This window comes from Hippocampus zosterae, unplaced genomic scaffold (assembly GCF_025434085.1).
Source record: "Hippocampus zosterae strain Florida unplaced genomic scaffold, ASM2543408v3 HiC_scaffold_120, whole genome shotgun sequence".
In the NCBI taxonomy this organism is placed as follows: Eukaryota; Metazoa; Chordata; class Actinopteri; order Syngnathiformes; family Syngnathidae; genus Hippocampus; species Hippocampus zosterae.
The window spans coordinates 7,862-33,196 of NW_026262781.1; the positions used below are offsets into that span (position 1 = coordinate 7,862).

The 25,335-nt window shown below is 56.4% G+C and overlaps 1 protein-coding gene across 1 annotated transcript; it reads left to right on the forward strand.

Annotated features, from left to right (window-relative positions):
* The first annotated feature begins 308 nt into the window (after positions 1-308).
* LOC127594418 (serine/threonine-protein kinase atg1-like) lies at positions 309-1,788 on the forward strand. The gene is made up of 2 exons (XM_052056291.1): positions 309-644; positions 691-1,788. The coding sequence occupies exons 1-2, from the start codon at positions 309-311 to the stop codon at positions 1,786-1,788; spliced, it is 1,434 nt and encodes a 477-aa protein (XP_051912251.1).
* Positions 1,789-25,335: the final 23,547 nt, after the last annotated feature.

Below are 25,335 nucleotides of genomic sequence, written 5' to 3' on the forward strand. Positions count from 1 at the left end.
GCAGTTGGCTCTGGCAGGAGTGCGATGCGGATGAGATCGGTGATGAGGTCAGGCCGTTGCAGCAGACTGGTGAGCATGAAACTGCTCGAAAAAGCAGTCCTCATTGGCCCTGACCTCCTCGGAGAGGTCCTTGCAGGCGAGCAGGGCAGGGGCCGTGAGGGCTGGGCTGAAAAGCGCCTCGAAGTCAAGCTCAGGCTCGTAGGCATGGTGCCTAAAGAAGCTGGTAAGGGTCCTACCCAAAATGCATGATTAAATCAGGCAATCAACATCGATTTAATGAGAGGGCCGTTGGATTATAATTTCGTTAGATGGAAAAGGACCCCTCTACTTCCACCCGAAAGAAGATTGACCATTATTCCTATCGCCTCAATGAACGCATCGGCAAGGGCTACTCCTCCCAGGTCTACCGGGGCCGCGATGATCTCACCAACGAGCCCGTCGCCCTCAAGGTCATCGACCTCAAGGGCCTCAAGGACGCTGTCTCGAAGGAGATGCTCGAATCCGAAACCGCCATCCTCAAGGAACTCAACCACCCCAACATCCTGAAATGCCTCGAAGTGCTCAAGACCTCCAACCACTGCTACATCATCACCGAGCTGTGGCGAGGGCGGCGACCTGGCCTCCTCGATCAAGAAGAAGGGCAAGTACCCCGAGTACGAGGCGCTTGCCCTGTTCATCGACATCTGCAAGGGCTTCTTCGAAATTGGGAAATTGAACATCCTCCATCGAGACCTGAAGCCGGCCAACATCTTTCTGAATGAGGGGGTCTGCAAGATCGCGGATTTCGGGTTCGCCAAGAAAAACTCCACGCCAGGTATGCGCGAGAAGTACAACGTGGGCTCGCCGCTTTACATGTCCCCGGAGTCTCTGAAAAGGAACGTGTATTCCACAAAAAACGATATCTGGTCGATGGGCATCATCCTCTACGAAATGCTCTATGGAAAGACGCCCTGGGATTGCCGATCCGAAAAGGAACTGATCGACAAAATCACCCGCATTCCGGTTTCCTTCCCCTCCTCGCCCAGAGTCTCTGATGACACCAAGTCCCTGATCAGGCGGTGCTTGGACCCAGAAGAGCACACTCGAATCTCCCTTCAGGAAATGCAAGCCCACTCTGCGCTGAAGGGTCAGGAGCGGGACCGCTTTAGGCTGGGCACCGATGAAAACCAACCACCTGCTCGCGAGACAAGAAGCAACTCGTTCCTACCTCCGGTTCGCATCCTAGGAGAGCGGAGCAACAACGACCGCAGGAAAGAGCACTCAGTCGACCCCTTCGCCTACAAGCAGTCGATGAACATGTCGGTCACGGAGCGAACTGTCAAGGCTCCTTCCATGGTTGGAGGCAACAAGGAGAACAAGGGCAAACCGGTCATGAGCAAGGAGCAGGCCATCGAGCGGATCAACCAATGTCGACTTATCTACAAGCTGAAGGAGCAGCTGGGTGACTCGAGTGAGCTGGCCCCGCAGCTGAGGCTTGAGCTGCTGACCAGAATCACGGAGCTTCACAAGGAGTCGCATTCGGACAGGGTCCGCAAAGTGGTCGACGAGTACTACAACAAGTACACCACATCCGTCATTGGCAAGGCTCAGCATTCGGTTGAGATGTTTGAGAAGAAGGCGATGCAGGTGCTTTGGAAATGCAGCTTGTGGGCGAGGGAGTTGCTGGCGGCCTACCTGACTGCCAAGCGAGGCCGGCCTGAGCCTCTAGGCAAAGTCCTCGAGGGCTGCGGACATCTGGCCGAGGAGGACCTTCGGCAGCAGCTGCGGAGGGCCGGCCTCGAGGCCTGACCCTTCATTAAATGACGTGGACGTGAATCATAAAAGAATTGATGCGACTCATTCGTAGATTATTTTCAGGCGGGATGAAGGTGCCACTCACTGACGAGGAAAAGAAGCTGTTTGGCACCCTGCTGGAGTTTAGGGCGAAGGAGGGGCTGAAGACTCAGCTGCGGGTGGCAGGCGGGTGGGTGCGTGATAAACTGATGGGCAACCACTCCGACGATATCGACATCGCACTTGACGACATCACCGGAGAGGACATGACCAAACGGCTCCAACAATACCTCGCCTCAAAAGGCGTCAAGTCTGGCATGGGCGTGATAAAAATGAACCCCGACAAATCAAAGCATCTGGAGACCGCCACGATCAACATCGGAGGGGTGTGGATCGACATCAACAACCTGCGAAGTGAGACCTACTCGGAGCACTCTCGGATCCCTGAGATCAAGTTCGGGACGCCTTTGGAGGATGCCATGAGAAGGGACTTTACGATAAATTCGCTGTACTATAATATTCTTAGTGAGGACGTGGAGGACTGGACTGGCAGGGGGCTGGTGGACTTGGAGAGGAAGATCATCTGCACCCCGCTGGAGCCTCGGCGGACTTTTCTGGACGACCCTCTGAGAGTGCTGAGGGCGGTCAGGTTTGCCTCGCGGTTCAAGTTCGCCATCGACCCTGCCATCCTTGAGGCCATGACCATGCCCGACATACAAACAGCCTTCCGAGAAAAAGTGTCGAAATAGAATCCAGAAATAACTGTCCGGGATACTAAAGTACGGGGTGTTGTACCCTGCGCTTTAGATCGTCTACTCCAATGGCCTGTGGCCACATGTCTTTGACATACCCCGTGTCTGTGAGCCTGCCTGCTCATCAGCCGATAAGTTGGCAGCCTCCGGTTTTAGCCTCGTTGACAAATCGCACAAGTATGGGATTAAGCTTCCGAACGACCAATTCCTCCTGCTGGGGGCCGCAATCTTACCTTACCACGGCTACAGCTTCAAAATCCCCGAAAAGCCTAAACACGAAATCCCTCTCGACCTGCACATTATCAAGGAATCTCTGAAATTCTCGAACGAGGACGCCAAGCAAATCATGGCGGTTGTGGAAGGCGTGCAGACATTGACGTAGTTCTTCAGCAAGGGTCGAGAACCCGCCCTATCAGCCAGCTTTCTGCGACTGGTCAGAAAGCTAGGGGAACGATGGAGAGAAGCCGTGATCGTGTTCGAATCCCGAAAGGAAACAAAGACAGGAGTGCTAGAAAGCATCGAAGCCATGGACCTGGTCGATTTCCACAAAGAAAAGCCGGTCATCCCTGGCAACGAGCTCATGAAGATACTGCAAGTGAAAGGCAGTGCGGTGGGCGTGGCCCTCTAGAACGTGCTGTTCAGGAGGGTGATGGACAAAATCACCGATAAGGCAGTGATGGCCGAACTGGTCGTCAAGGAAAAAGACTGGTTTTTGATGGAGCATCAGTGATTTGTTTGTTTTATCTTGTTCAGTCCTAGTCGCTGGAGACGGGGCGGGCGAGGGCCTTGGCCTTTTTCTTGGCCATCATGACTCTCTTCATTTCGTCTAGAAAGGAGCCTCCTGCTGCGGGGGTCGAGGGTTGGGAATCCGCGGGGGATCGTCTTCGTTGTTAGTGATGATCGCAGGGGTCTATTTGGTTACAGTCGGCCTCATCTTGAATTTTCGCTGTTCGATTTCTCGAAGAAGGTTGCTTCGCTCGCTAGACTGAGGGGGAGGAGTGCTTTAAGGCTGAACTGATGGAGCTACTTGGGGAGTTAGGGATGGAGGAGTCAGGGAAGGAGGGGTTAGGGCTGGAGGCGGAGCTAGCGTAGGTGGCGTCAGGGTGGGAGGAGTCAAGGAGGGTGGCGTTAGAGCGGGTGGCGGGGCGAGGTTCGGTGGTGTAAGGGAGGGTGGAGTCAAGGTAGGTGGTGTCAGGGTAGGTGGGGTTAAAGGAGGTGGAGCAAGCGTCGGAGGCGTAAGAGGAGGAGGACTTAGTGTGGGAGGCGTTAATTGAGGAGGAGCCAATGTAGTTGCAGATGACGATAGTGGTGGGGCCAGAACAGGAGGCTTTGTAGGAGGTGCTAATGACTCCTGCACAGGCTGCCTTTCACCTCCTCCTGAGATCTTCCCATCCTACTTCGCATAATTCTTCGGGCCTTTAGAAAATGCCTCCGCCTAATAGTGCGTATCCAAAGCGACCACCCCATCCAGCTCGATATCCTCATCAAAATTGAGCTCGGGTGCCTGCTCTTGCGCAGACTTGTATTTCAGCATCTCGTCGGAATTGTCGTAGCGGTTTATCTGCACCTTGTTCAGGATGAGGCCTTGCAGCTCTGGTTCTTGGGGCTGCTCGGGCTTGGCCTGCCTGGGCTCTGACTTTGGAATGGCGTTGATATGCTTTTTGGTCCGGTAATGCAGCAAGTTACTGACCAGAGGTCTCCGATGGGGCACGATTCCCTTGTCCTTGTGATCAGGGGCTGTCAGCTTGTGCACAGTCACAAGGTAATCCCGAATTTCGTTTTCGCAGGGCTCAATAGGTGGTTTGAATGTATGAGCAAGACTCTTGTAGCCTTCCTCCAGAGTGATGTTGATTTTGGGTTGCTCATCCCATTGTTTTGGGGGGAGCGGGTACTGGCATGGCGTTTTTAGTATGGTCGCGGATTTTTTGTTTGACTCTAGCTATGTGATTTTTTGTTGACAGGCTTGTAGACGATGCTGCAGTTAGAGGGCTCGGTTTTTCTGAGCATTTAGTCTCTGGACCAGGGACTGATCAAGCGCTTGAAGCATGGAATCAGCCTACACAATGTTGCCCGTGAGTGCCTCAATATTCAGCAGAGGGTCGTTGACAATCTGCCCTAATTTCATTTAAAATCAACAAAGCAAATGAATGTTACAACTGCTGCCAAAGGGTCTTTAAACAACAGAGTAATTAAGATACAGCCTAATTAGATTACGAGGGCTATTGATGCTTTTTTACCGAACCCTTACCGTTGCCTTGACATAGACTTGCTTGAATCGATTGGATTTTCAATTTATTTTTGAGCATCCTTTCGCACCCAACACTCCTTTTACATTGCCCATCCACCATTACGCATCCCTTTTCACGCCAGCAACCTCAAATATTCGATTTCCCTATATAGTTCACGAACTTGCCCACCTTCTAGCTTTAACCCTTTAACCTGTTCTTTAATCAAGAAAAAATGCTCTGAATCAAAATAATTCTGCTTAAGTTTAATCTCTTGTAGAAATTAAAAATCATGCCAAATGAAGCGAGGGCAAGGAAAATTAGCATCGAATTATGATTGCTAGCGAGTTGTCGATTCGAGAGGCAGCTATCTAGATGGTTGAGGAAAGCAAAAGAATTATTGAGGCGGCTTTCGGTGAGCTTGTGCAGGCACTCACGTAATTTGTTGGCCGGGTTCACTCCGAAAAAGGGCCGGATTTCACTGCTCTGACCCGAACGCTTTCTTAGTCATTCGAAATCGACAGGAAACTCGAGCACCTCACCAACTTCATAAAAAACCTGAACCCCCCAACCCCAACCCCAGCACGGTCCCTCTCGCCCCCACCCAAGCCCTCAGACTGCTGCCGCTCCAACCTCTAAATCATAAGATTCCTGGAAGGGTCCCTCCAATAAGAACGGCTGAAGACCGAGCGGATGAAGCAGGCGGCGAGCAGGCCGAGGAGGCAGAGGCCTTCATGATCTCATTTAATAAGGAAATCGTCACTGATCTCTTAAAGGAATTGAAGTTCTCGTTGCCGGATCAGAGATAGCTAGCGGCGGCGGTCGTCCAGCTAGCTGTCCCGCGCGTGGCGGGTTGCGCAGCCCTACACCTTCTTCTGCAGCAAGTCGTGCTTGGTTTGCAGCTCGGCTAGTCTCAGCTCGCTGGAACCCAGCTCCGCCTCTGTTTCTGACAGCCTCCTCTCCATCTCCTTCTCAGCAGCCTGACTGCTCCTCAGCGCTGTCTCCACCAAGCTCTGGTTATCACCAACCGCCCTGATCTCCTCCTTGAGCCTGGCATTCGCTCTGACCAGATTCTCATTGTCCTTCTGCAGCTGGGCAACACTGAACTTCTCGAGGCTGCCCTGCTCGCGCAGTGTGAGCAGTTCATGCTGCAATTGCTAGTTGTTACGGGATTGCTAGCGGAACTATTGTTAGTGGCTGAGATGCTCGAGCTACCGGGATTTGAGCTTACTGGCGATCTATCGGAGTTATTTCTAGCAGGCGGCTAGCTTCATTTGCTCCTTTGAACAGCTTTCCTTGGCGGCTGCGGCCTGTCCTTCCAGCTCCTTCTTTTATCTTTAAAGGGTTTCGACAATCCTCAAAAATTAATCCTTGTTATTGCTTTCCTCAGTAGCCGCCAAGGCCAGTTGCCTTTCCCTCTGCTCGATCTATTTCCTGAGCTGGAGGATCATCCCTGCAGTGCTCTCCTTTTAGAAGGTCATGGAACTTACTTTTTTTTAGAGTTTTACTATGCGTTCATCTTTTGACTCGAGGTCTTGGTTAGCTTCTTTAAGCTGGGTCTGCAGGTTGGCGATAGTGACCTCCGCGTCTTTCAGGCGCTGCTGAGTTGCAACCTGCATCTGTGCGAGACGTTCCAATTTGATACGCTGGGCCTTCTGGCGAGCCAGCAGCCGCTCATCCTCCATGATCTCAGTCTCAAGCACATGCAGGTCAGGGCGGCACGGGCCTCGTTAAATTTGAATGCTCGACATTACAAATTACAATCAATATTCGCTATGCTCAAACGAACCTACAAGGAGTCCATCCTGTCTTTCGAGAAGGAGATTAACGGCCTGCTGAGACCTCTGCTCGACTCCAGGAACGCCGAGTTGTCAGGCGAGGAGCAGACCACCTTCATGGAGGAACTGGCTGCAAAGCTGGAGCAGGCCGAGCGAAGGATGCAGGACGACTATGACCGGCAGATCGACCTCCACCAGCTGACCAAGAAGAAGCTCGCCAGACGGCGGGATGTCAATGCGGTGGTCAGTGAAAGGGTGATCGATTACCTTGCTCGGCATGACCAACCGAGCAAGGCGTTAAGGTTGGCTGAGCTTTGCGATGTTCCTTACATGCGAATCCCGCTGGAGCACTATGAGGAACTTGCAGACATTGTTGAGTAGTTAAAGGCGCACGGCACTAGCAAGGCCCTGGCCTGGCTGTAGCGCAACCGGACAGCCAAAGGTCGGGGGCTGCAAGTCCGGCTGGTCTTTTGGAAATGGACCGGCTACTGTCCAGAAACAAACACCGTGAGGCTCTCAATCTGATTCGCAACTCAAGGCCCAAGCAAGAAGACTACTCACTGGTGAAGACCTGCATGCTAAGATTCGTCCGAAAATAGCCAACACCAAGCTTGTCGTGGATTCAAGCATGCTAGGACTTCAAGCAAGTGTACTACCAGCATAATCAGCTTGACCGGGTCGACAGGCTCGAGAGCGATGTCATGATGGGCTGCTACTTGCTCAAGACCATAAAATGTGAGGCCCGCTGTAACCAAGACTGTCCGACCTGCCAGCCTCTGGTCCAGCCCCTTTGCGGCGCCATCCCGCCGTCCAAGAAGGCGACGGTCATCTACTGCCCAATAACTGGGCAGCAGGTCAACACCAGCAGCCCGCTGTACCTGCTGCCAGACCATACCCTGGCCAGCGAGGAGGGCGTGGCCATCAAGCACGGCGAGGTCCCTCCGACCTTCAAGAAGGTGTTTTTGTCGTGATTGGTATAATGCAGGACGGAATGTTTTCGGAGCAGGACCTGAAAAGCTACCTGAAGAGGGTCCTTCCCAGCCAGGAGGAGGAGATCTTCATTGAGAAGGACGCGAAGGAACTGATCCTGGACATCGCCCATCACTTCGTCGATGACCTGGCCTGCCTCGCGCTCAACTTCTCGGGGGAGAAGAAGCTGACGGTGGGCGCACTGGCCACAGCAGCAGGTGCCGGGATGACAAGGCCTGCGGGGACTGAACAACGGGAAGGACGTGGACAAGCGGCTGCTGAAGATCGAGAGCAGGGCGGCCGAAGAAGAGGAGTAGATCTTCAACCTGGTCAACACGTACAGTCATCGGCAATGAGCTCATTTCTTCTTCTTGTCGTCGGGGGGATTGGCTTTCGGGTACATGCCGGGGAACTTGCTTGGTTGGCCCATGAACATCGGGTTCACGCCGCCCGGCATCCCCATCATCCCTGGCATCCCCATCATCCCCGGCATCCCCATCCCGCCCATCATCACCCCCATCCCCATCCCTTGCTGGCTGCCTCCTGATCCCTGGCTACTCTGCCCGCCCGCCTGCCCCCCTTGCTGCATGCCCATGAACATCGGCATGCCGTTGTACCCCATCATGGGCATCATGAAGGGCTGGGACTAAGCCTGGCCCGAGGACTGGGCGGGGCTGGTGCTGCCAGGGGTGGTGCCGGGCTTGCTGCCCATCTGGAACCCGGCGCCACTGCCTGCGCTGCCAGCAGACATACCCGGCTGCATCGCCATGCCGGGCATGCCTCCCATCGGCATTCCGCCCATGCCTAAGCCTGGGTAGGCCATCTTCACGCCGTTCGGAGTTTGTACCATGATTGGCTGCATGCCCGTCCCCCCGGCCTGCCCATAAGAGCCGTCCATCTTCATGGGGATGCCGATCATCATCGGCTGGCCGTCCTTGCCGGGCTGCATGAAGCCCTGTCCCGGCTTCATCATCATCGGCATGCCCATGGGCTGAGACCGTGAGCCCTCTGCCTGCTCCTTGCCGCTGCTGTCTTGAGATGGTATGGAAGGCATGCCAGACATAGTGCCGCCAGTCATCCCGGGCATGCCCGTAGCCATGCCGCCCATGGCAAAGGGCATCCCCATGCCACCCATGCTCATCATGGGCATGCCGCCCATCCCGTTCATGCCGTAAGGCATCATGACCATGTACTGCCGGGGCTGCTGGGGCTGGTCCTTCTTGTCGGAGGACATGCCGTGCTGCTAGCCTTGGTACGGCATGCCCATCCGCATCTGGCCCATGGGGTACTGCCCCATCATGAAGCTGGAGGGCTGGGTAAACCCTCCCTCGGGGTAGTCGTGTGAGTCTTTGTGCTCGGAGGCTTTGGTCTGCTGCTACTGGTAGTGCACCTGGAAGTTGGCTGTCCCCTGGTTGTAGTTGCCCCGCCCTTCCACGGGCTCCTTCTTTTTGATCTTCTTGCGACGAGGCTCTGAGCTCTTGTCGAGTGACGACTCATCTTCAGGACTCTCGCTGAAGTCCTGCAGCCGTTTGCGGTTGAACTTGGAGTCGATATTCCTGCGGCGGCGGGGCCTTTCCTCCAAAAGCATGTCCTCCACAGGCTTCTTTTTGCGGCGGGTATCCTCCTCGTAAAGGGCGATGTATCGGGCGATGAAAGCGTCATTGAAGATGATCCTTCTGTACCCAGGAATTTCGGTCTCGCCCTTGAGCGAGAAGGAAATGACCGAGTTGAGCGCCTGGATGGTCAGGATATGGATCTCCAGCTATTCGTGCTTGCAGAAAGACACGTGCAGCTAGCAGGACTTCGAGGTTTCGGGGTTGAGGCTAAATTCCTCTTCGTTCTCTTTGAAGGCGGAGTGCTTCTTGAGATAGTTGAAGAGCAGCTCTGCGTCGTCCTTGTCCTCGGTGCTCTCCCGGATCAGGACGGTCACGATCATCGGGAACTTGGTGGCCAGCATCATCAACGACCGAGGGTTCTTGCGGGACAGGTAGAGGTCCAGCCTCTTGATCTCGTCGGCCAGGGTCTGCGGCTCTGCTGCCTTCTTACTCTTCTCGATGTGGACAGGGTTCGTCAGCTCGAACAGCTCCTCGATTTCCTACTTCTTGATGAAGGTCAGAATCTTCTTGGCGAAGATGTTGATCTGCTGAGAGATCTTGCCGGCGATGATCCTGGCGGGCTTGGAGGGGTCTTCGGAGGGCAGCGAGACCAGGATCAGGATTCGCACGGGGGTGGGCTCCCGGATGAGCCGGATGAAGCTCTTGACGATCTTGAAGTCGGTGTTCTTGTCCACAAACTTTTTGCGATGGATGCCTTTGATAGCTTCATACTTGAAGTGCAGAGCCCCCTCCCGCTCGGCCTCCTCGGAGACGATAAAAAACTCAGCGTACACGTTGTCCAGCTCCTTCATTTATTTGGAGGTCTCATTCTCGATGCCAGCGATGTAAACCTTCATCACCGGGAGGGGCCAGTTGTTCTGCCACAGGAAACCGAGCCGAGGATCCTTGAAGAAAGGCTCCCATTCGAAGATGTTCAGTTAGATGGTGAAGTCGTCCAGCTGCTCGAAGGGCTCGTACTGGATCTCCTGGTAGCACTAGTCGCCCAGCCGGGGGCAATCCTCGTCCCTAGCATCTTTTGTCGTTTCACCTACTTTCTCGCTCCCCGGGTCTTCCTAGGGCTTGTGGGCCGGGCTCAGCACGAATTTGCGGTTGATCTCGACCGCCTTCCAGAACTGCTCCTATAACTTTCCGAACTGCATTTTATTATTTAATGGCTAATATTCACTCTCGCAAAAATAACCATCCGCCCCGTGCCCGCTCGTGCCCCCGCCCCGCCGCGCCACCCCCTCGCCATTCCCGCGATTTTTCATTTGTTGATAATTTAATTTTTTTATTGTATAAATCCTTAGAGCTCAACCTTAAAATTTTCGTATTATCTTTTTAACTTAATTTTCGATTTTCTGTGTGGGCAACGGTTAATCCCAGCCACAAGTTCACTCCCACCACTTTTCCAACCCTCCAGAGTACCGTTATGCCACACTATTAGTTATTTCCATCCGCATCCACTCTCACCCCTACCACTACCCAATCTCACAAAAATTTAATAACGAAAGGGCTTCAAGAACTAGCATTAATAAAAGGGCGAGCTTGCCTTGACCCAAAAAAGATCAATTCATAAATATTAAATGAGCCCGTATTTTCAGTAGGCTTGTGTGGATCAATATAAGACTAGCTAGCTGTTCTGGTTGAGGTGGCGGTATTTTTGGTAGAGGGATTCGATCCGGGACATGTAGCGGCTGTGCTCGAGGGACAGTTCTTGCTTGCTGGGCTTTCTGTCGGATTTGGGGTAGCTGCAAGGCGCACCCAGAAGGATGTTGATCTCGAGGGACCAGTCCGGCAGGACTGTCCCCCACTTCCCGATGTAGAACACGCCAGGCATTTTGAATCGATTGAGCATCAGCCGCAGCCTGATGAAATGGTCAAAGGTGGAATGCGCCTTATGCTCGTTGGTGACCAGCACGGGCACTAGCTGGTAGCCATAACGCATGGCATATTTTACGAACCCTTTGCGGTCCTTGAGGTAAATGCGCAGCTCTTTGGGGGTGGTTATCGTGGCTTATTAGAAGCCGCCTGGCAGCAGGGCGATGTCCTTGCCCTGCTTCATAAGCCGGTGGAGGTTGGCAGGGTCGACTGTTTGCACTCCGATGGCTCGCAGGCAAAAGCCTAGGAGGGGCACCAACAGCATCATCCGCGAGCACAGGACCACCGCGTTTTCGAGGCGGTGGCCACGAGCGGACCAGGGCACCGGGTTGGCATGCATGAGAATGCCAAAAGCGAGTACAGAATGGGGATGGAATGCATACATGACCGGCTTGTCTGGGTCAGTGGTCTGTTCCTAGACCAGCTTGCAGCCCTAGAAATAGTCGTGGTGGTCGTAGAAAGGCAGCACGAAGTACTTGAACACCCAGAAGCTATTGTCCTTGTTGACGAACGTGAGCTGCAGCGCCAGCAGGTCAGCCAGTATGAGCAGATCGACCCAGCTGCCCACGGCAAGGAAGTACCCCATCAGCAGCACATACCCGAGCGACGCCGTGAAGAGCACCACCATCGCACTCCTGCAAAGCAGCTTTCGCACCGCCTTGCTCTTGATCATCAAAAAAGATACAGCAAAAAAATAATATGGACGAGCGCAGGCTGATTTGGGTGGATTGCGATCCAGGCCACGACGACATGATGGCCATCATTCTGGCAGGGCATCACCCCAAGGGCCGTCTGCTTGGGGTCAGCACCGTCGACGGCAATACTACTCTGGCGCATACCACTACCAATGCCCTTAACATTCTCTTTGAGAGCGGGCTCGAGGAGGTTCCCGTTATTGCGGGGGCGGATAGGCCGCTCTTCCGTAAGAATTTCAATGCCACTGAGATCCATGGGGAAAATGGGCTGGAAGGTGCTGCTCTTCTTTAGTCGCCGAAAAAGGCGGTCGCCTAGAACTTCGTGGAGGGAGTCACCAGGCGCATCCTGGCAGCCCCGCAGAAGGTTGACATGGTCATCACGGGGCCCATGACAAACCTGGCGATCCTGTTCCTGGCGAGATCAGAATTCCATAAGAATGTGAGGAGCATCTCCGTGATGGGAGGGGCGATCGGCAGAGGCAACATCTCTGCCTCGGCAGAATTTAACATTTTAGTGGACCCTGAAGCGGCTGAGACTTGTCTGAAATGGACCAAGGAGCTGGCCATCCCTATAACCTTCATCCCCCTGGAAGTAACCCACGAGGCACAGGCGGACCAGTCCGTCCTGGACGCACTCAAGGAAATGGATTTCCCGTTCGCTGGTAAGATCCTTGCCTTGCTAGAAGCCTTCCAGAAAATGTACTTAGACTTGCAGGGGTTCAAGTATCCTCCCATCCACGACCCGTGCGCGGTCATGGCCGTGCTGCAGCCCGAACTGTTCGTCCTGGAACCCGCCCACATGGAGGTGGAATGCCGGTCTGCGAGCAGTGACGGGCGGACGAACGTGACGATCTTCAAAGTGAAGGCTGAGGTGGTGAACTGCAAGGTGGGCACGGGGCTGGACGTGGGGGCGTTCTGGGCCGGCATGCTGGAGGCAGTGCGCAAATGCAAGCGATGATGCCATGCAATCATAGTTCATGCCTGCTCTTCTCGATGTTCTTGCGGATGCGGATGATCAGCGAATCGAAATCCTCAAGTGTGTTAAAGATCAGGTTGCGTACGAAATCATAGAGGTTGCGGGGCAGCGAGTCCGGGGGCAGATCCGCGTCCGCCACCATGGCGCTCAGCCCTGCCTTCTGCCGCAGCAGCTTTTCCTTCTTCTCGAAGAGGAACAGCTTGAACTCCTCGTGCAACAGCTCCAGCCGGCTGGAGACCGTGGTGGCCTCGGCGATGCCCCGCTCGACCAGGTCACTGTGCTTCTTGCTGAGGGCCAGGATGTCGATCAGCTCCTCAGAGACGTTGAACAGGCGATTGCAGATGCGGTCGGACAGGTACCCCATGTAGTTGATCTTCTCGAGGGTGTTCTGGTCGTACCGCTACTTGCTGATCTCGATCACCTGCTTCTCGAAGGACAGCTTCAGCTTCAGCTAGTCGATTTCTTGCAGGTGGCTTTTCAGAGAGTCCTTCACCTTCGAGTCCCCGAGGCCTTTGCTGAAGTCGATCACTTCCCGTAGCTTTCGGATGGTCTCCTTCTCATGCTCTTTCTTGACCACCACCACCACGGTCTTCCTCCTCCCGTCCCTGACCTGCTCCTCGCCCACCCCCACCTTGACCAGCAGCTCGGTGAGGTTCTTGTTCTCCTTGTGAAGCAGCTTGTTCTACTTGAAAATGCTGAGAATGTCGTTTTTGGCCTACACCTCGCAGTAGGACAGTAGCGTGCCAAGGGCCACACTCTTGGCTCGCAGCTAGCGCTAGTCTTATTCGATGGGCTAGGAGGGGGCCACGGGGATGGTCGGAGTGGAGGGGGATGGTATGAGGTTGGTGGTGGAGGGGTGCTTCTCGGAGGGGGCCCGCAGGGAATCGGTTTCCTCAGTCTCGTAGAAGGGCAGGCCGAGTCTGGTAAACGCCTCGCGGATCGGAATCCCGAATTTGGATGCAATTTCCTTCTACAACAGTGAGTATTTGCGGCTCTGGCAATACACCTGCATGAAGCTTTTGCTTGCGATATGCCGCAGCACCGCCACCGCCAGCTCCGCCCGGTCTCGGGCCTCATACAGGTTTTGCTCGAGCTGCTCCTTGTTGTTGCTGAACTCGCTGGCTAGATCGTAGGCCACCTTGCGCGTGTCCTGTCGAACCCTGTCGATTTCACATTTCAGATATTTGACGTTCTTGACAAGCTCCTTGTTTTCATGCAGAAGGATTTCCAGCCCCCTATCCGCATTCTCCTCGACAGGCTCCTCAGAAGCCTTTTCGCCGCTGCGGAACCGGACATCCGGGCTGCGCAGCACCCTGAGCCTGTGCTCTGCGACTTCCTTGTTGATCAGCCGAGAAAGAGGGCGGACATTGATCCTCGACGTCTGCATAATTAATTTAATCAATGGGCAACGCGTGCTGCGAGGACGGGTCAAAGCCTGAATTCAAAAAGAGCACTTATGATTACGTGGTGATGCGGCGGGCCGGAGAAGGTCCTCAAAGCTTGTACGACCAGATCACCTTCCGGAGGGATATAACCGAGCCCTCGCTGATTTCACTACTTCAAAAATCCAGTTGAATCCTTATCAGGACCGCTTCACGACTATCCTACCGGAAATATCTCTTCCTCACTGTCGAAAACACCTTGGTTTTACGAGGGCGAGCTTAACTCCACCGGGCTGCCGGAAGGTCGTGGTGCCCTCTACAAAGACAGTTCGGTGGTCATTGGCAATTTTAAAAACGGCAAGGCGGAGGGCCCGGTTGACACCTACATGGTCAAGGACGGCAAGATGAGCCTGCCCCACGATGGTCACTTTAATGGCACTTTTGAAGATGGTGACCCAAAGCATGGAAAGTTCGAGGCCGACCGTTACATCTACGAGGGGCAGCTCATGGGGTGGAAACCCCACGGCATTGGCCAAGCGAAGTACCTGGACAAGGATGACCACTTCGACGGCGAGTTCCGAAACGGGCTGATGTACAAAGGCATATACAACTTCGGGCCAATGTCAGACGCCAAGTACTTCGACGGTGACATGGTGGACGAGAAGCCGAGCAAGGGCGAGCTGATCTTCGATAATGGCAATATCGCAACCAACTTCAAGATGGAGAACGATCAGCTTTTGTCGGCGCGAATGGCCTACCCCAACAAGGACGTCTACGAGGGGCAGTTTCGCCACGGCAAGCGGCACGGGCGGGGCACCTACACCCGCTACGAAAACGGCGAGGTGTACGAGGGCGAGTACGTCGAGAACCGGAGGCACGGCAAGGGCGTGCTAACGCTCAACGGAAAGCGCAGCAACGTGGTCTACAGCATGGATGAGCTGACCAGTCTTAAGCTGATCTGATCAATGGGCCAGATTGGCCAGCACGCTCTCGAACTTGGCCCGCATGAACTCGTTCTCGATCAGGGCCGCCACCCGCAGCCCCGCCCGGTAGTGCTTCACGGCGGTCTCCTGTAGGCCGATGTGCTCGTGTTCCACCCCCAGGTTGTAGCTCACGATCATCTTCATGTAGCCCAGGTAGTTCTGCCGCTCCTCCGCTTTCTCGCGCTAGGCGCCTTCAAGACTCTCAAGGGCGGGCTGCTACCCCTATAGGTGGCGGACGATCGCCTGCCCCTTCTTGATCTCCTCGATGGCCTTCTCATGCCGGTCCATCTCGGACAGGATCGCGGCCTTGTTCAGGTAGGTCGTCACGATATTGTGCCGCTCTTCCGCATTCTTCTCTTTGAGCAGCCGCTCCTCGATCTCAAGGGCGAAGGTGACAGCCTTGAGTGCCCGGACGTGCTTCTTGTTGTGCTTCAGGATACAGGCCAGGTTGTTGAAAGTCAGCACTTTCAGCTCGCCGAGCACTCGCTCAGGGCTAACGTATCGGACCAGTGCTTTGACCATCAGGATGTCGATGGCCTTCACGAAGATGTTGAAGTTGGTTTCCTCTGGGACACGGTTGAATGCCTCCATGGTCACGCGGTTGATATGCTGCACGAACCCCGCCAGCTCGTCCGTGAATGAAAAGGGGGCCGCCTTGAGGGTCTTGCGCTCGAGGGCCTGGACGGTCAGATGCAGCATCTTCTCGACGTTGAGCATGCACTTCTCGGAGTCAGCCTCCCCGCGGGCGCGCATTCGCTCAGTGATCCTCCAGAGGAGGATGACAATGCTCGCGTCACTAAGCTGCTCCCCCTTCATTATGTAATTCCAGACCGTAAAACGACAGGAGCTGACCCTCAACGGCAAGATGTACAGCATTCCCCGGATCAACGAGGCCCGGGCCTTCGACAACTATGTTCCCCGCATCCCCAAGCTGCGCAAGCGGGCCAAGATCAACCTCTTCTTTGAATGATCATTCAATAACGATGAATTCGGCCAACCGATCGGTCACCGACGAGGGGGAGCGCGGCATTGACCAGGACATTGACGCCTACACCAGGCGCCTCGAGCTTGAGCGCAAACGCCGGATGAACCTGAAACTGCTTGCCCGCGAGACTGAGAAGGAGCTGATCGAGCTGAAACAAGCAGTCGCCCGCAAACGCCGTGAAAGCCAGGAATGCTCCGCAAGAGTGCAATCCGCCAAGGTTAAGACCGCGGCAGCCCGTGCAGAAATATGCCACAAGAAAACCAACGAGAAGATCGGCGAGGTGAACGAAGTCAAGCAAAAAATCGATGTCCTGCGGCAGGAGCGCACCCAGTTCCTCAAGATCTTCAGGGACATGGAAAGCGAGATGGCTCAGCTGGAGGAGTAGAGCAGCCGGGCTGCCGAAAGTGCTGGCAGGGCGAGGTAGGCCTACCAACGGGATCAGCATGAGATTGCAGCCCACCTGTCCCGCCATGAACAGGACAACGGATAATTCGCGGGTACCTTGCGATCCCTCAATTAGCACCTTGACACCCTCGTCCACTCCCGGCCAAAGCCGCCGCCCCTGCGAGCGCAGGCCCTGACCCTGGACACTGCCAGCGCCCTCCGCGCACGCCTGCAAAAGCTGATCCTGAACAACAAAGAAAAAGTGCGGATCATCGACGTGTACCAGCGGAACATGACGGTGATCGACGAGTCGTTCAACGCGATAAAGGAGGCGACCGGGCTGACCGATATCGACGAGATCCAGACCACCTTCATCAAGTCCGAGGAGCAGAACTGTGGGCTGCTGACTTATCTGGACATCATCAACCAGGAGATCGACTTCCTGCATGACGAGAATGCCGAGCTCGAGAAAAAGTGCAGGGAGCAGGAGTCCGAGAACCAGGAGCGGCTGAGGGTCCTGCAGGGCACGCCTGACGAGGAGAAGAGGCGCAGGAGGATCGGCCAGATCATCGGCAAGAAGAACCAGCCTGTCTAGGAGCTCCGAACCTTGCTCAAGTCCTTGAACGCTGTTTTTGAACAGGTCTTCCAGAAATTCTCGGCCTCGGTGCTGGAGCGCGACAGGGCCAAGGAATTCCGGTATCGCAGCGGGGTGGTCTTGAACGAGTCCAACTTCGAGGAGTACCTTGCCTAGTTCGAGAGCTACATCGACAGGATCCTGCAGTACCAGGCCAAGCGCAAGAAAGTCGATCTGTTCATCGCGGACGGGATGGTCGCCAAGGACGCGGGCAGGGAGCGGGTGACAGCCGCCCCGCCGGCTGTGCAGCCCGGCGAGGGTGAGACGGACTCATTCCTGTCCGTGGATCGGCTGAAGGAGCAGGCGGCCTAGCTCCTGGAGAGCAAAGGCGGGCGCAAGAAAAAATGATTGCAGATTATCACCTGTATGATATCACAGTGGTGGTTGTGTACTCAGGCCAGCTCAAAGTAGGGACAGTAATTAAGGTTAATGGAGGTGAAATCGATGATCGGGTGGTGCAGGGCTGGCCCCGAGGACGACTTCAAGCTGGAGAATAAGCTGCTGAGAGAGGGCTGCGTGGACATCGAGAGGCAGGTGCTGGCCTGCAAGCTGGACCCCTCCGCCGCCTGCAAGATGGAGCTGGAGCAGCAGCAGAAATGCCACAAGCTGCTGCAGTTCGTGCTCAACTACAAGGTGACCAGCTGAAGTGCATCCATCAGTAAACAGCATCAGGTTCAGACCTTCTTGGTGAGCTCGTGGACGTTCAGCCCGTTCAGCTCTTTGGGAGTGTTCAGCCCGGAGGGGATGGAGTGCGGCTCGTCGGACTCCATTCGGTTGCCCACCATCTCGATGCTGTGGTTGTGCTACCGCCGGGGCGACTTCTTCTTGCCCCTGGCGTTGAACAGACCGATCAGGAATTTGCGCTCTGCTGGGAGGATCGCCTTACCGTCCAGCTCGGTCATCCTCTCGCAGATTATCACCAGGTAGTCTCTGTACTTTTTGCCCTTTGCCATCGGGCTGTCCCGGAAATCCACCTTTTCCAGCAGCTTTAGGGTGCCCATCACATCCGCGATGTCCGCCACCGACCCGATCGCGCAGCCTCGGACCGAGAGGTGGGTCAGCCTCCTCAGCAACTCGAACCCGGACAGCGAGGCCACCCCGTTGTAGTTGCACTCGAGGCTGGCCAAGTAAGGCAGGTACTGCAGGCAGTTGGGGTCGAAGGTGAAGGGCTACTTGATGCTCTGCTGGTTGAGGATCAGTTCGCGGACGGGGGCGAAGTGCTAGAACCCTGCGAACCGAGTGATGAAGTTGCGGCTGAGGTCGAGCTGCTCCAGGTGCTTGAGATGGAAGATGCCCTGCACGGAGGTCAGCCTGTTCCTGTCGAGCTTGATCGATTTCAGAAGCCCGCAGTTTTAGAGGCCTTAGATCGACTATATATTGTTTCCTGAGAGGTTGAGAACTTCTAAGTTCTTGCAGTTCTAGAGGTGGTTGATCCGTTAAAGCTGGCGGTCCTCGACTACCACCATCTTCACCTGCTGGAATTTCTTGAGGTTCGACATTTTGGTGTCGAATTTGCAGAAGGACCCTTTGAAAATCAGCTTTGGGGTCAGCTCCTTCTTGCGGGGCCCGTCAGGTTACTCGATTTCGATAGACTCTTCTCGAGCTTCAAGGGCGTGGTCAGCCTCCTCGATGGCCTTGCTGATGAACGCTGCAGCGGGCTAGTCGTAACCCAGCCTGCCAAGAATGGCAGGAGTGACTTCCAAGAGCAACTCCCAGCAGTCAAACCCGTTTTCAAGGAGGGGCATGGCAGTGACCCCCCCAGCCTCGAGGCTGACCAGAAAGGCAGAGAACTTGTGGTCCATGGAGATCATCGTTTAAATCTGGGGTTATAGGCTATTTCTAATTGGGGTATCTTTGATGGACTTCGGCTCTGCCTTCGCGGGTCCGCCTCCGCAGTTTGGGGGGGAGTACCCGCATCATCGGTTCGCCAGGCAGCCTGAGTACTCCTTTGGGGCCATGTTCCAGCGCGGGCCCTTTCAGAAGCATGAGCTGTCTGCCTCCCAGCCTGACTTTAGCTTCCTTCGTGGCCCTCGAGGCTACTCGGGTTCGAACATGGACCTGCAGGCCCGGCCGCACATGATGGCTCGCGGCTCCTCTCTGGACAAGTTCCAACCCACCCGATTCCACCCCGAGAACGAACCCTTCTACAAAGACCCCTACCATCCACGTCCTCGGCCTGATTCCATGGGGTCAAGTCTGGACAAAGAATTTAGGTTCAACAGGGTCATCTCCAAGCCAGACTTTGACAACAGGAGGCAGTACTCTGAGTTCGAAGACGAGCGCGGTAGGGGCAGCATTGCAGGCAACGCCGACCTGCGGTTCGGAAAAATGCATGGGCATGACCCCTACCTCCCATACAAGTCCAAAGGCGGAAACCACGATTACCTGAAGCGAAACTATTTCTATGACCGGCAGTATAGATAACGGCCTGAATACTCATACCCTGCCGACCCCTACCGCAGTCCCCTCTACAGCAGCAGATAAAAAGTAATTACTCGGCCCGATCCCCGTGCCGACTTCCGCGAGCCTCGCGGCGAGATGCCTCAGTACGACCCCTCATACGAAAGACGGACCTATGATAGCCCTCCAGGCCAGAGCCACCCTCATCACCCCGGACATGGCTTCTCCCATCATCAAGCTCATCCCCATCCCCGCTACCAAGCGCGTGCCAACCAGCCCCGCAACTACATCCGAGCCAAGCCTTACCCACCCCAGCACCCTCACGAGGGGCAGTCCTCTCCGCAGGCCATGAACCAGCCGTCCTACCGACCGGCGCAGCCCTCCAGGCCCAGCTACCAGCGACCTGCCAGAGAGCCGCACGAGGGGGACTACCAGCCCAAGAAGAACCTGGACCAGAAGAGCAAGCTGGCCGAGAGCTACGAGCCCAAGCGGTTCGCGGAGCAGGAGCAGCTTCCGCAGGCGGATTGATTGAGCAAAATATCATCCATAGGGTCACTAGCGGGGCGGATGCTTCCTGGTGCTGACAGACTTCTTGGGGACGGTCCGGAGCAGCTTGGGGATGAGCAGCTGAATGCCGGTCTGCAGCTTCTGGTCCTGTGCCCTGCGGATCAGCTCGAGACGGGCGGCCTTGCGCTCGTTCTCGACCCTGAGCTGGCAGCGCCTGCGGTTCAAGAACTCCTCATTGTTCCGATTCTTCTCAGAGAGGCGGCAGTCCATGACCTTGATGCGCTCATCGATGGACCGCTGCAGGTGCTCCTCGGCCTGCTCTTTCACCTTCGCCCTGGATTAGAACACCACCTTGCAGCCATGCGCCTTTCTGCTGAAGCTCTGTGCCTTCCTGCGGTCCATCCAGTCCAGGGTCTCTTTCGCGGCCTTGTCGTGCTTGCTCAGCCGCTGCTGCTCGTCCTTCAGCTCGATGTTCCTGCGCTTTTCCATGACCTCGCTGCGGTACTTCTCCCGGGCCTGCAGCCTGGCCAGCCGAGCCACCAGCTCCTTCTCCCGGTTGCGCTCCGAGACAGACTTCGCGGGCGAGGGCCTGTGCCTGGCCTCCGGCGAGGGCATAAATAAAGAGAGATCAACTATTGACAAAGTCCTCCAGAGACAGCGGCGAGTCTAGGCAGCGCGCCTAGGGCTACCTGCTGCAGCGGAAGCACAGCCCGAACAGTAGCGCCAGACAGCCGACCCCCACGAATACCACGTTGGTGAGGTGGTAGCCTTGCGAGAGGGTGGGCTGGCTGGAGATGAGCACGCCCATGAGGATGGGCATGGTGCCGATGGAAAGGCTGATCAGGCAGTTGAGCACTCCGAAGGCCTCGCCCAGCCGGTCCTTCTCGATGATCTTGGTGATGGCCTTGGACTGGATCAGAGTTAAGAAGCTTGTCGAGACGCCTAGTCCCAGCATCGAGCTGAAGCAGATCACGTAGGTCCAGCCCGATTTCGCGTCGGGCAGCAGCAGCAGCAGCCCGAACGTCAGCACGAACATCCCGCTCATCGCGATTATCAGCACCCGTTGCTTCGGGAAGCGGGTCACAGGCGGCTCGAGGAGGATCGTCAGCACGCAGGCGATGAGGATGGGCAGGAACAGGATGAAGCCTGCCTCGGTCTGGCTGACATGCGCCCTGTGGACGAGCAGGTCGTTGCCGTTGTCGTAGAAGGGGCTGAAGATGGCAAAATTCACCATCACCATCAAGCACACCATGTAGTACGTCCACGAAAACCCCCCGCAGCGGAGGCGCTGGGCTGTCGGCTCCAGCAGCAGCGGCTGGCTCAGCTGCAGGTACTGGTACAGAATCACAGCGCAGCAGCTGGTTATCAAAGAGGCCAGCTGCCCCAGCAGCAGCGGGCACCGGATGCTGCCGCAGTAGGCCAGAGCCATCGGCGACAGGAGGTTGTTGAAGCTGTAGAAGATCCAGGGCATGATGTTGATCAGCCCTAGGAACAGCACCTTTCGGGCGGGGCTGACATGCTGCGTGATCACCACCTGGGAGCACACAAGCAGCCCATTCCCGGTTGTCCCGATGCCCAGCCGCACCACCAGGAAGGCCAAATACCAGGCCTTCCAGTACGTCCAGAAGATCACCAGCTCTGCGCCCTGCGCCACGAAGAAGGCCAGCCCCAGCGACAGCAGCACCCTGCGCACCCCCACACGGTCGATCATCAGCCCGACGGCATAGTTGGAGGGGATGGAGGGGATCGAGTTGGCCACGTAGTTGAGGTTGAACAGGAACGTGGGGATGGCGTAAGGCGGGGCCTAGAGCTGCTACTGGAAGGTCTGGGGGATATCCACACTGTAGCAGTAGCCCACGCACAGGCCCATCGACAGCCCGAACAGCGCGTAGTCCTTGAAGGCCTGCTCCTTCGTATTCATTATATCATATCATCATCCGTCCAGCCCGGCCACTGCTGCCACCAGCATCTGCAGCCAGCTGAAGGCTGGCCCTTTGGCACCCCGCCTGCTGGGCAGCCGGATCTACTCGGTGGGGTTGCACCAGTGCTGCGAGTAGGGCTGTCCGCGGTAGAGGTAGTCGATCTGCAGGGTCGGGTGCTACTTTTCGTCCAGACAGGGGTTGTAAACCCAGGAGGTGAGCTGCCCGAGGGTGGTCGTCATCCGACTGGAATACTTCAGCCGTGTTTGGAGCAGCTCGGTCAGATCGATGATCTGGCTGGTGGCGGTCAGCTGGGCAGGCCGCTTTGATAAAGCTTAGGGACTGCCAAGCAGGCAGCTTCGGATCACCAACCCTCCGGTCCTTTTCTGAAATTCCGCCAAGTACTGGGCCTAGGGACGGATTTCCAGCCGGGCCTCTTCAAGGGCCCTGAAGCGGGTCTCCAAATGCTCGCGGTTCTGCAGCTCCAGCAAAAACCTGCGCTCAGGGTCATCGGCCCTGACCATCCTATACAGCCTGCGAGCAGCATACATGCCGACCGCAATGGCCCCCGACACCAGGAGCGAGTGCTGAGGCATGATAAAGACCAGGTCCAGCTAGGAGGCCATGGTCTGGATCTTCACCTCGATGAACTGGGCATGGCCGAGGTTGAGGACCTGCTTGAGTTCGATGGCCAGGTTGTCAGTGATCTTGGCCTGGCAGCCCCAGGTCAGCTTGGGGTTGAGTGCCAGCCCGTCCTCCGTGTGCAGCTAAGTTGACAGTCCCCCCGAAATCCTCCAGTCCTGCCACAGGTCGTAATGCAGGAACCCTCCTATCTCGATTTTTGACCCGCTGGCGTTCGCGAACACGATCTGGGCCAGGGCGCCCTCATGCCTCTGCGCCACGAACTGGGCGTGGGCCAGCCCCAGCACCCCCCTCAGCTCGCACCCCTCGTAGGTGGTGGACGCCTCCAGCCTGCCTGGGGCCACATGCTCATGGTTGAAACTCAGAGGGGTGAGCTGGACCCTGCCCTTCTCATGCTGGTAGGTGATCGAGGGGTCGATGTGGTAGTCCTAGAAAGGAGAGCTGAGGTGCACATTGTTCTTGAGCAGCAGCGAGTGCCCTAGCAGCTGTACCGGCCGTGAGGACTCGACTGTCACGGTCTTGAACAGCCGTTTCGAGTCGGCCATCAGCTCGCAGGTCAGGCTGTTGGTGAAGGCTTCGAGAGCTGGCAGCGGGATTTGCACCTCGGCTTGGGCGTTGCGGAGGGTGTTGCCGGTTCGGATGGCGATGGGGCTGCAGTCGACAACCATCTGGGCAGAGGGGCGATCCAGGAACTGCCCCTTCTACTACTCATAGAACCCTCGGAAGCGGACCTGCTGGATCCTGGCGGCCACCATCTGCTTGATGTGGGCAGGCGGCACCTCCTGGTTGTAGAGATGCTCGAGATACAGAAAGTCGATGGGCGAGACCTCATAGGCCTAGAGCCCGGCTCTGCCGAACTCCTGCTGCAAGAAGCTGTAGAAGGAGTTGCCCAGCAGCTTGTAGGCCGCGTTGATGGCCTGGAAGTAGTTGGAGTCGCCCGCCTTGTCGGGGTGGTACAGCTTGCTGAGCTCCTGGTAGGCCCTGCGGATGTCCGCCTGGGAGGCGTTGCCAGGCAGCTGCAGGACGGAGTGGGGGTCCAGACTGCCCAGGTACATCACGATTAAGAATTAAGCTCAGGAGCGCTCGTAATTTTTGAAGGAGAAGAAAATCACCAGCCCGTAGGCCGCCTCCCCTACCGCCAGCGCCAGCAGGCCTGCGTTCAGGATGATCTACAGCCGCAGCACGTAGAACTGCCACAGCATCAGGTACAGAGCCCCCACCACTGTCAGCCCGCAGCACAGCAGTCCCCCCAGCAGCAGTCCCCCGTTTTCGGTCTTGTTGCCCGCCCGCGCCAGCCGCAGCCTGGCCCCCGAGGCCAGCACCATCAGCGTGAGCAGGACGGCCTCCTGGAAGGCCATGACGCGAGTGAACGGCAGCTCGTAGGTCTTGAAGAGCAGCAGCAGCAGTTCCCCTGAGAAGAGGGCCGCCGAGAAGGCCATGTCTACGGTCAGCAGCAGGTGGAAGGGCAGTGAGGAGAGCGGCTGGCCGTCCATTATTATTGCAGGTCATTTGAAGCAGACCACCGACCTGCGCATGCCTTCATCAGGGGTGGAGGCGCCCTTCGGCCGCTTGAGCATGCTCTTGGAAGGGTCCTTCATGCTGGACTTCATCATCCCGCTGCTGGTCATGACGCTGCCCCCCGAGTAGCTGAATTTGGGCTTGTCCCCATCGCCGATGACGGTCACCTCCGCCTTCTCGGGCTTCTCGGTGGTGGCACCGCACTTCTTGCCGTCGATGTTGCGCACCCGCCCGAAGCCGACCTTGGTCTGGCTGTCCTCCCGTTCCGAGACAGACACGTCCAGGCGCTTCTCCTTCATGACCGAGTTGAACTTGCTGGCGCAGAAGCTGCCGTTCATCTTCATCATCGACCGCGTGGGCTCGCAGCCCGGCCGGTAAACCGACCCGCAGTGGTCCTCCTTCACGACCATGCTCTTGCCCACCCGCGGGCGATTGGCCATCGACCGGACCATCTTCCCATCGATGTCCTTCACCACCGACACGTTGAACTGCAGGATCTGGCACTTCGAGGACCCGGCGACCGACCCCTCCCCGAAGGTCGACATCTTGAGGATGGACTTGGTGGGGTCCATCCTGGAGATATTGAAGACGCTGGGCTGGGGCGGCGGCTACTTGGCCTCGAGCTATTCGAGGTAGGTGACCAGGTACTCGTTTTCTTACTGACTGTACTGTTTCTGGAGGTTGGGCGGAGGCCTGGGCTCGAGCTCGGCTGGGGTCTTTTCGATGAGCTATTATGTGTCCTCGCCGAAGTCCAGTCTCTTTGCGGTGCTCTTCCGGGGGGCTTTCTCGAGCTGCACGTTTTAGAATCGCGAGGTCTGCAGCTCTTCCTCGTCGTCCTCGCAGAGCAGGCGGTTGAGCTCCTTCTTGAGCTCGTACTTGGCGTCGCCCCGCACCTCGTCGATCAGCTCCTCCAGCAGCTCGACCTCATAGCCAACGTACTTGATCTCGGGGTTGAAACGAAACATGTTGTGCATTTCCGAGATGACTTCGCGAAGGCGCTTGGTCTTCAGGAACAGCTTGATCTTCCGACTGCTGGTGGGCGCGTGGTACCGGTCGATCCCGTGGCACAGCTCGAAGTCCTGCGCGGCGGAGTCGTACTGCAGCAGCAAGAGGTTGAACAACCCGCGGAGGGACGTGATTTCGAGGAGCAGGCGGTCGTGGTCCTTGGGCTGCAGCTCGGTCTCGGAGCGGAGGATGACGAGGAGGGCGCTGGCCCGCTGCAGCCCCTCGCTGTACTCCTTGCGGTGGTAGAGCCTCAGAATCTTGTCCATGCGGGCCAGATAGTCCTGGACGATCAACTGCGATTTGTTCATTATTATCTTTAGAGGCATAACGAT

Excerpts from the sequence above, each read along its gene's own strand:
- LOC127594418 (XM_052056291.1), top strand. The coding sequence starts at position 309 with ATGGAAAAGGACCCCTCTACTTCCACCCGAAAGAAGATTGACCATTAT. Across the intron at positions 645-690 it reads TCGATCAAGAAGAAGGGCAA|GGCTTCTTCGAAATTGGGAA; the intron begins GTACCCCGAGTA and ends GACATCTGCAAG.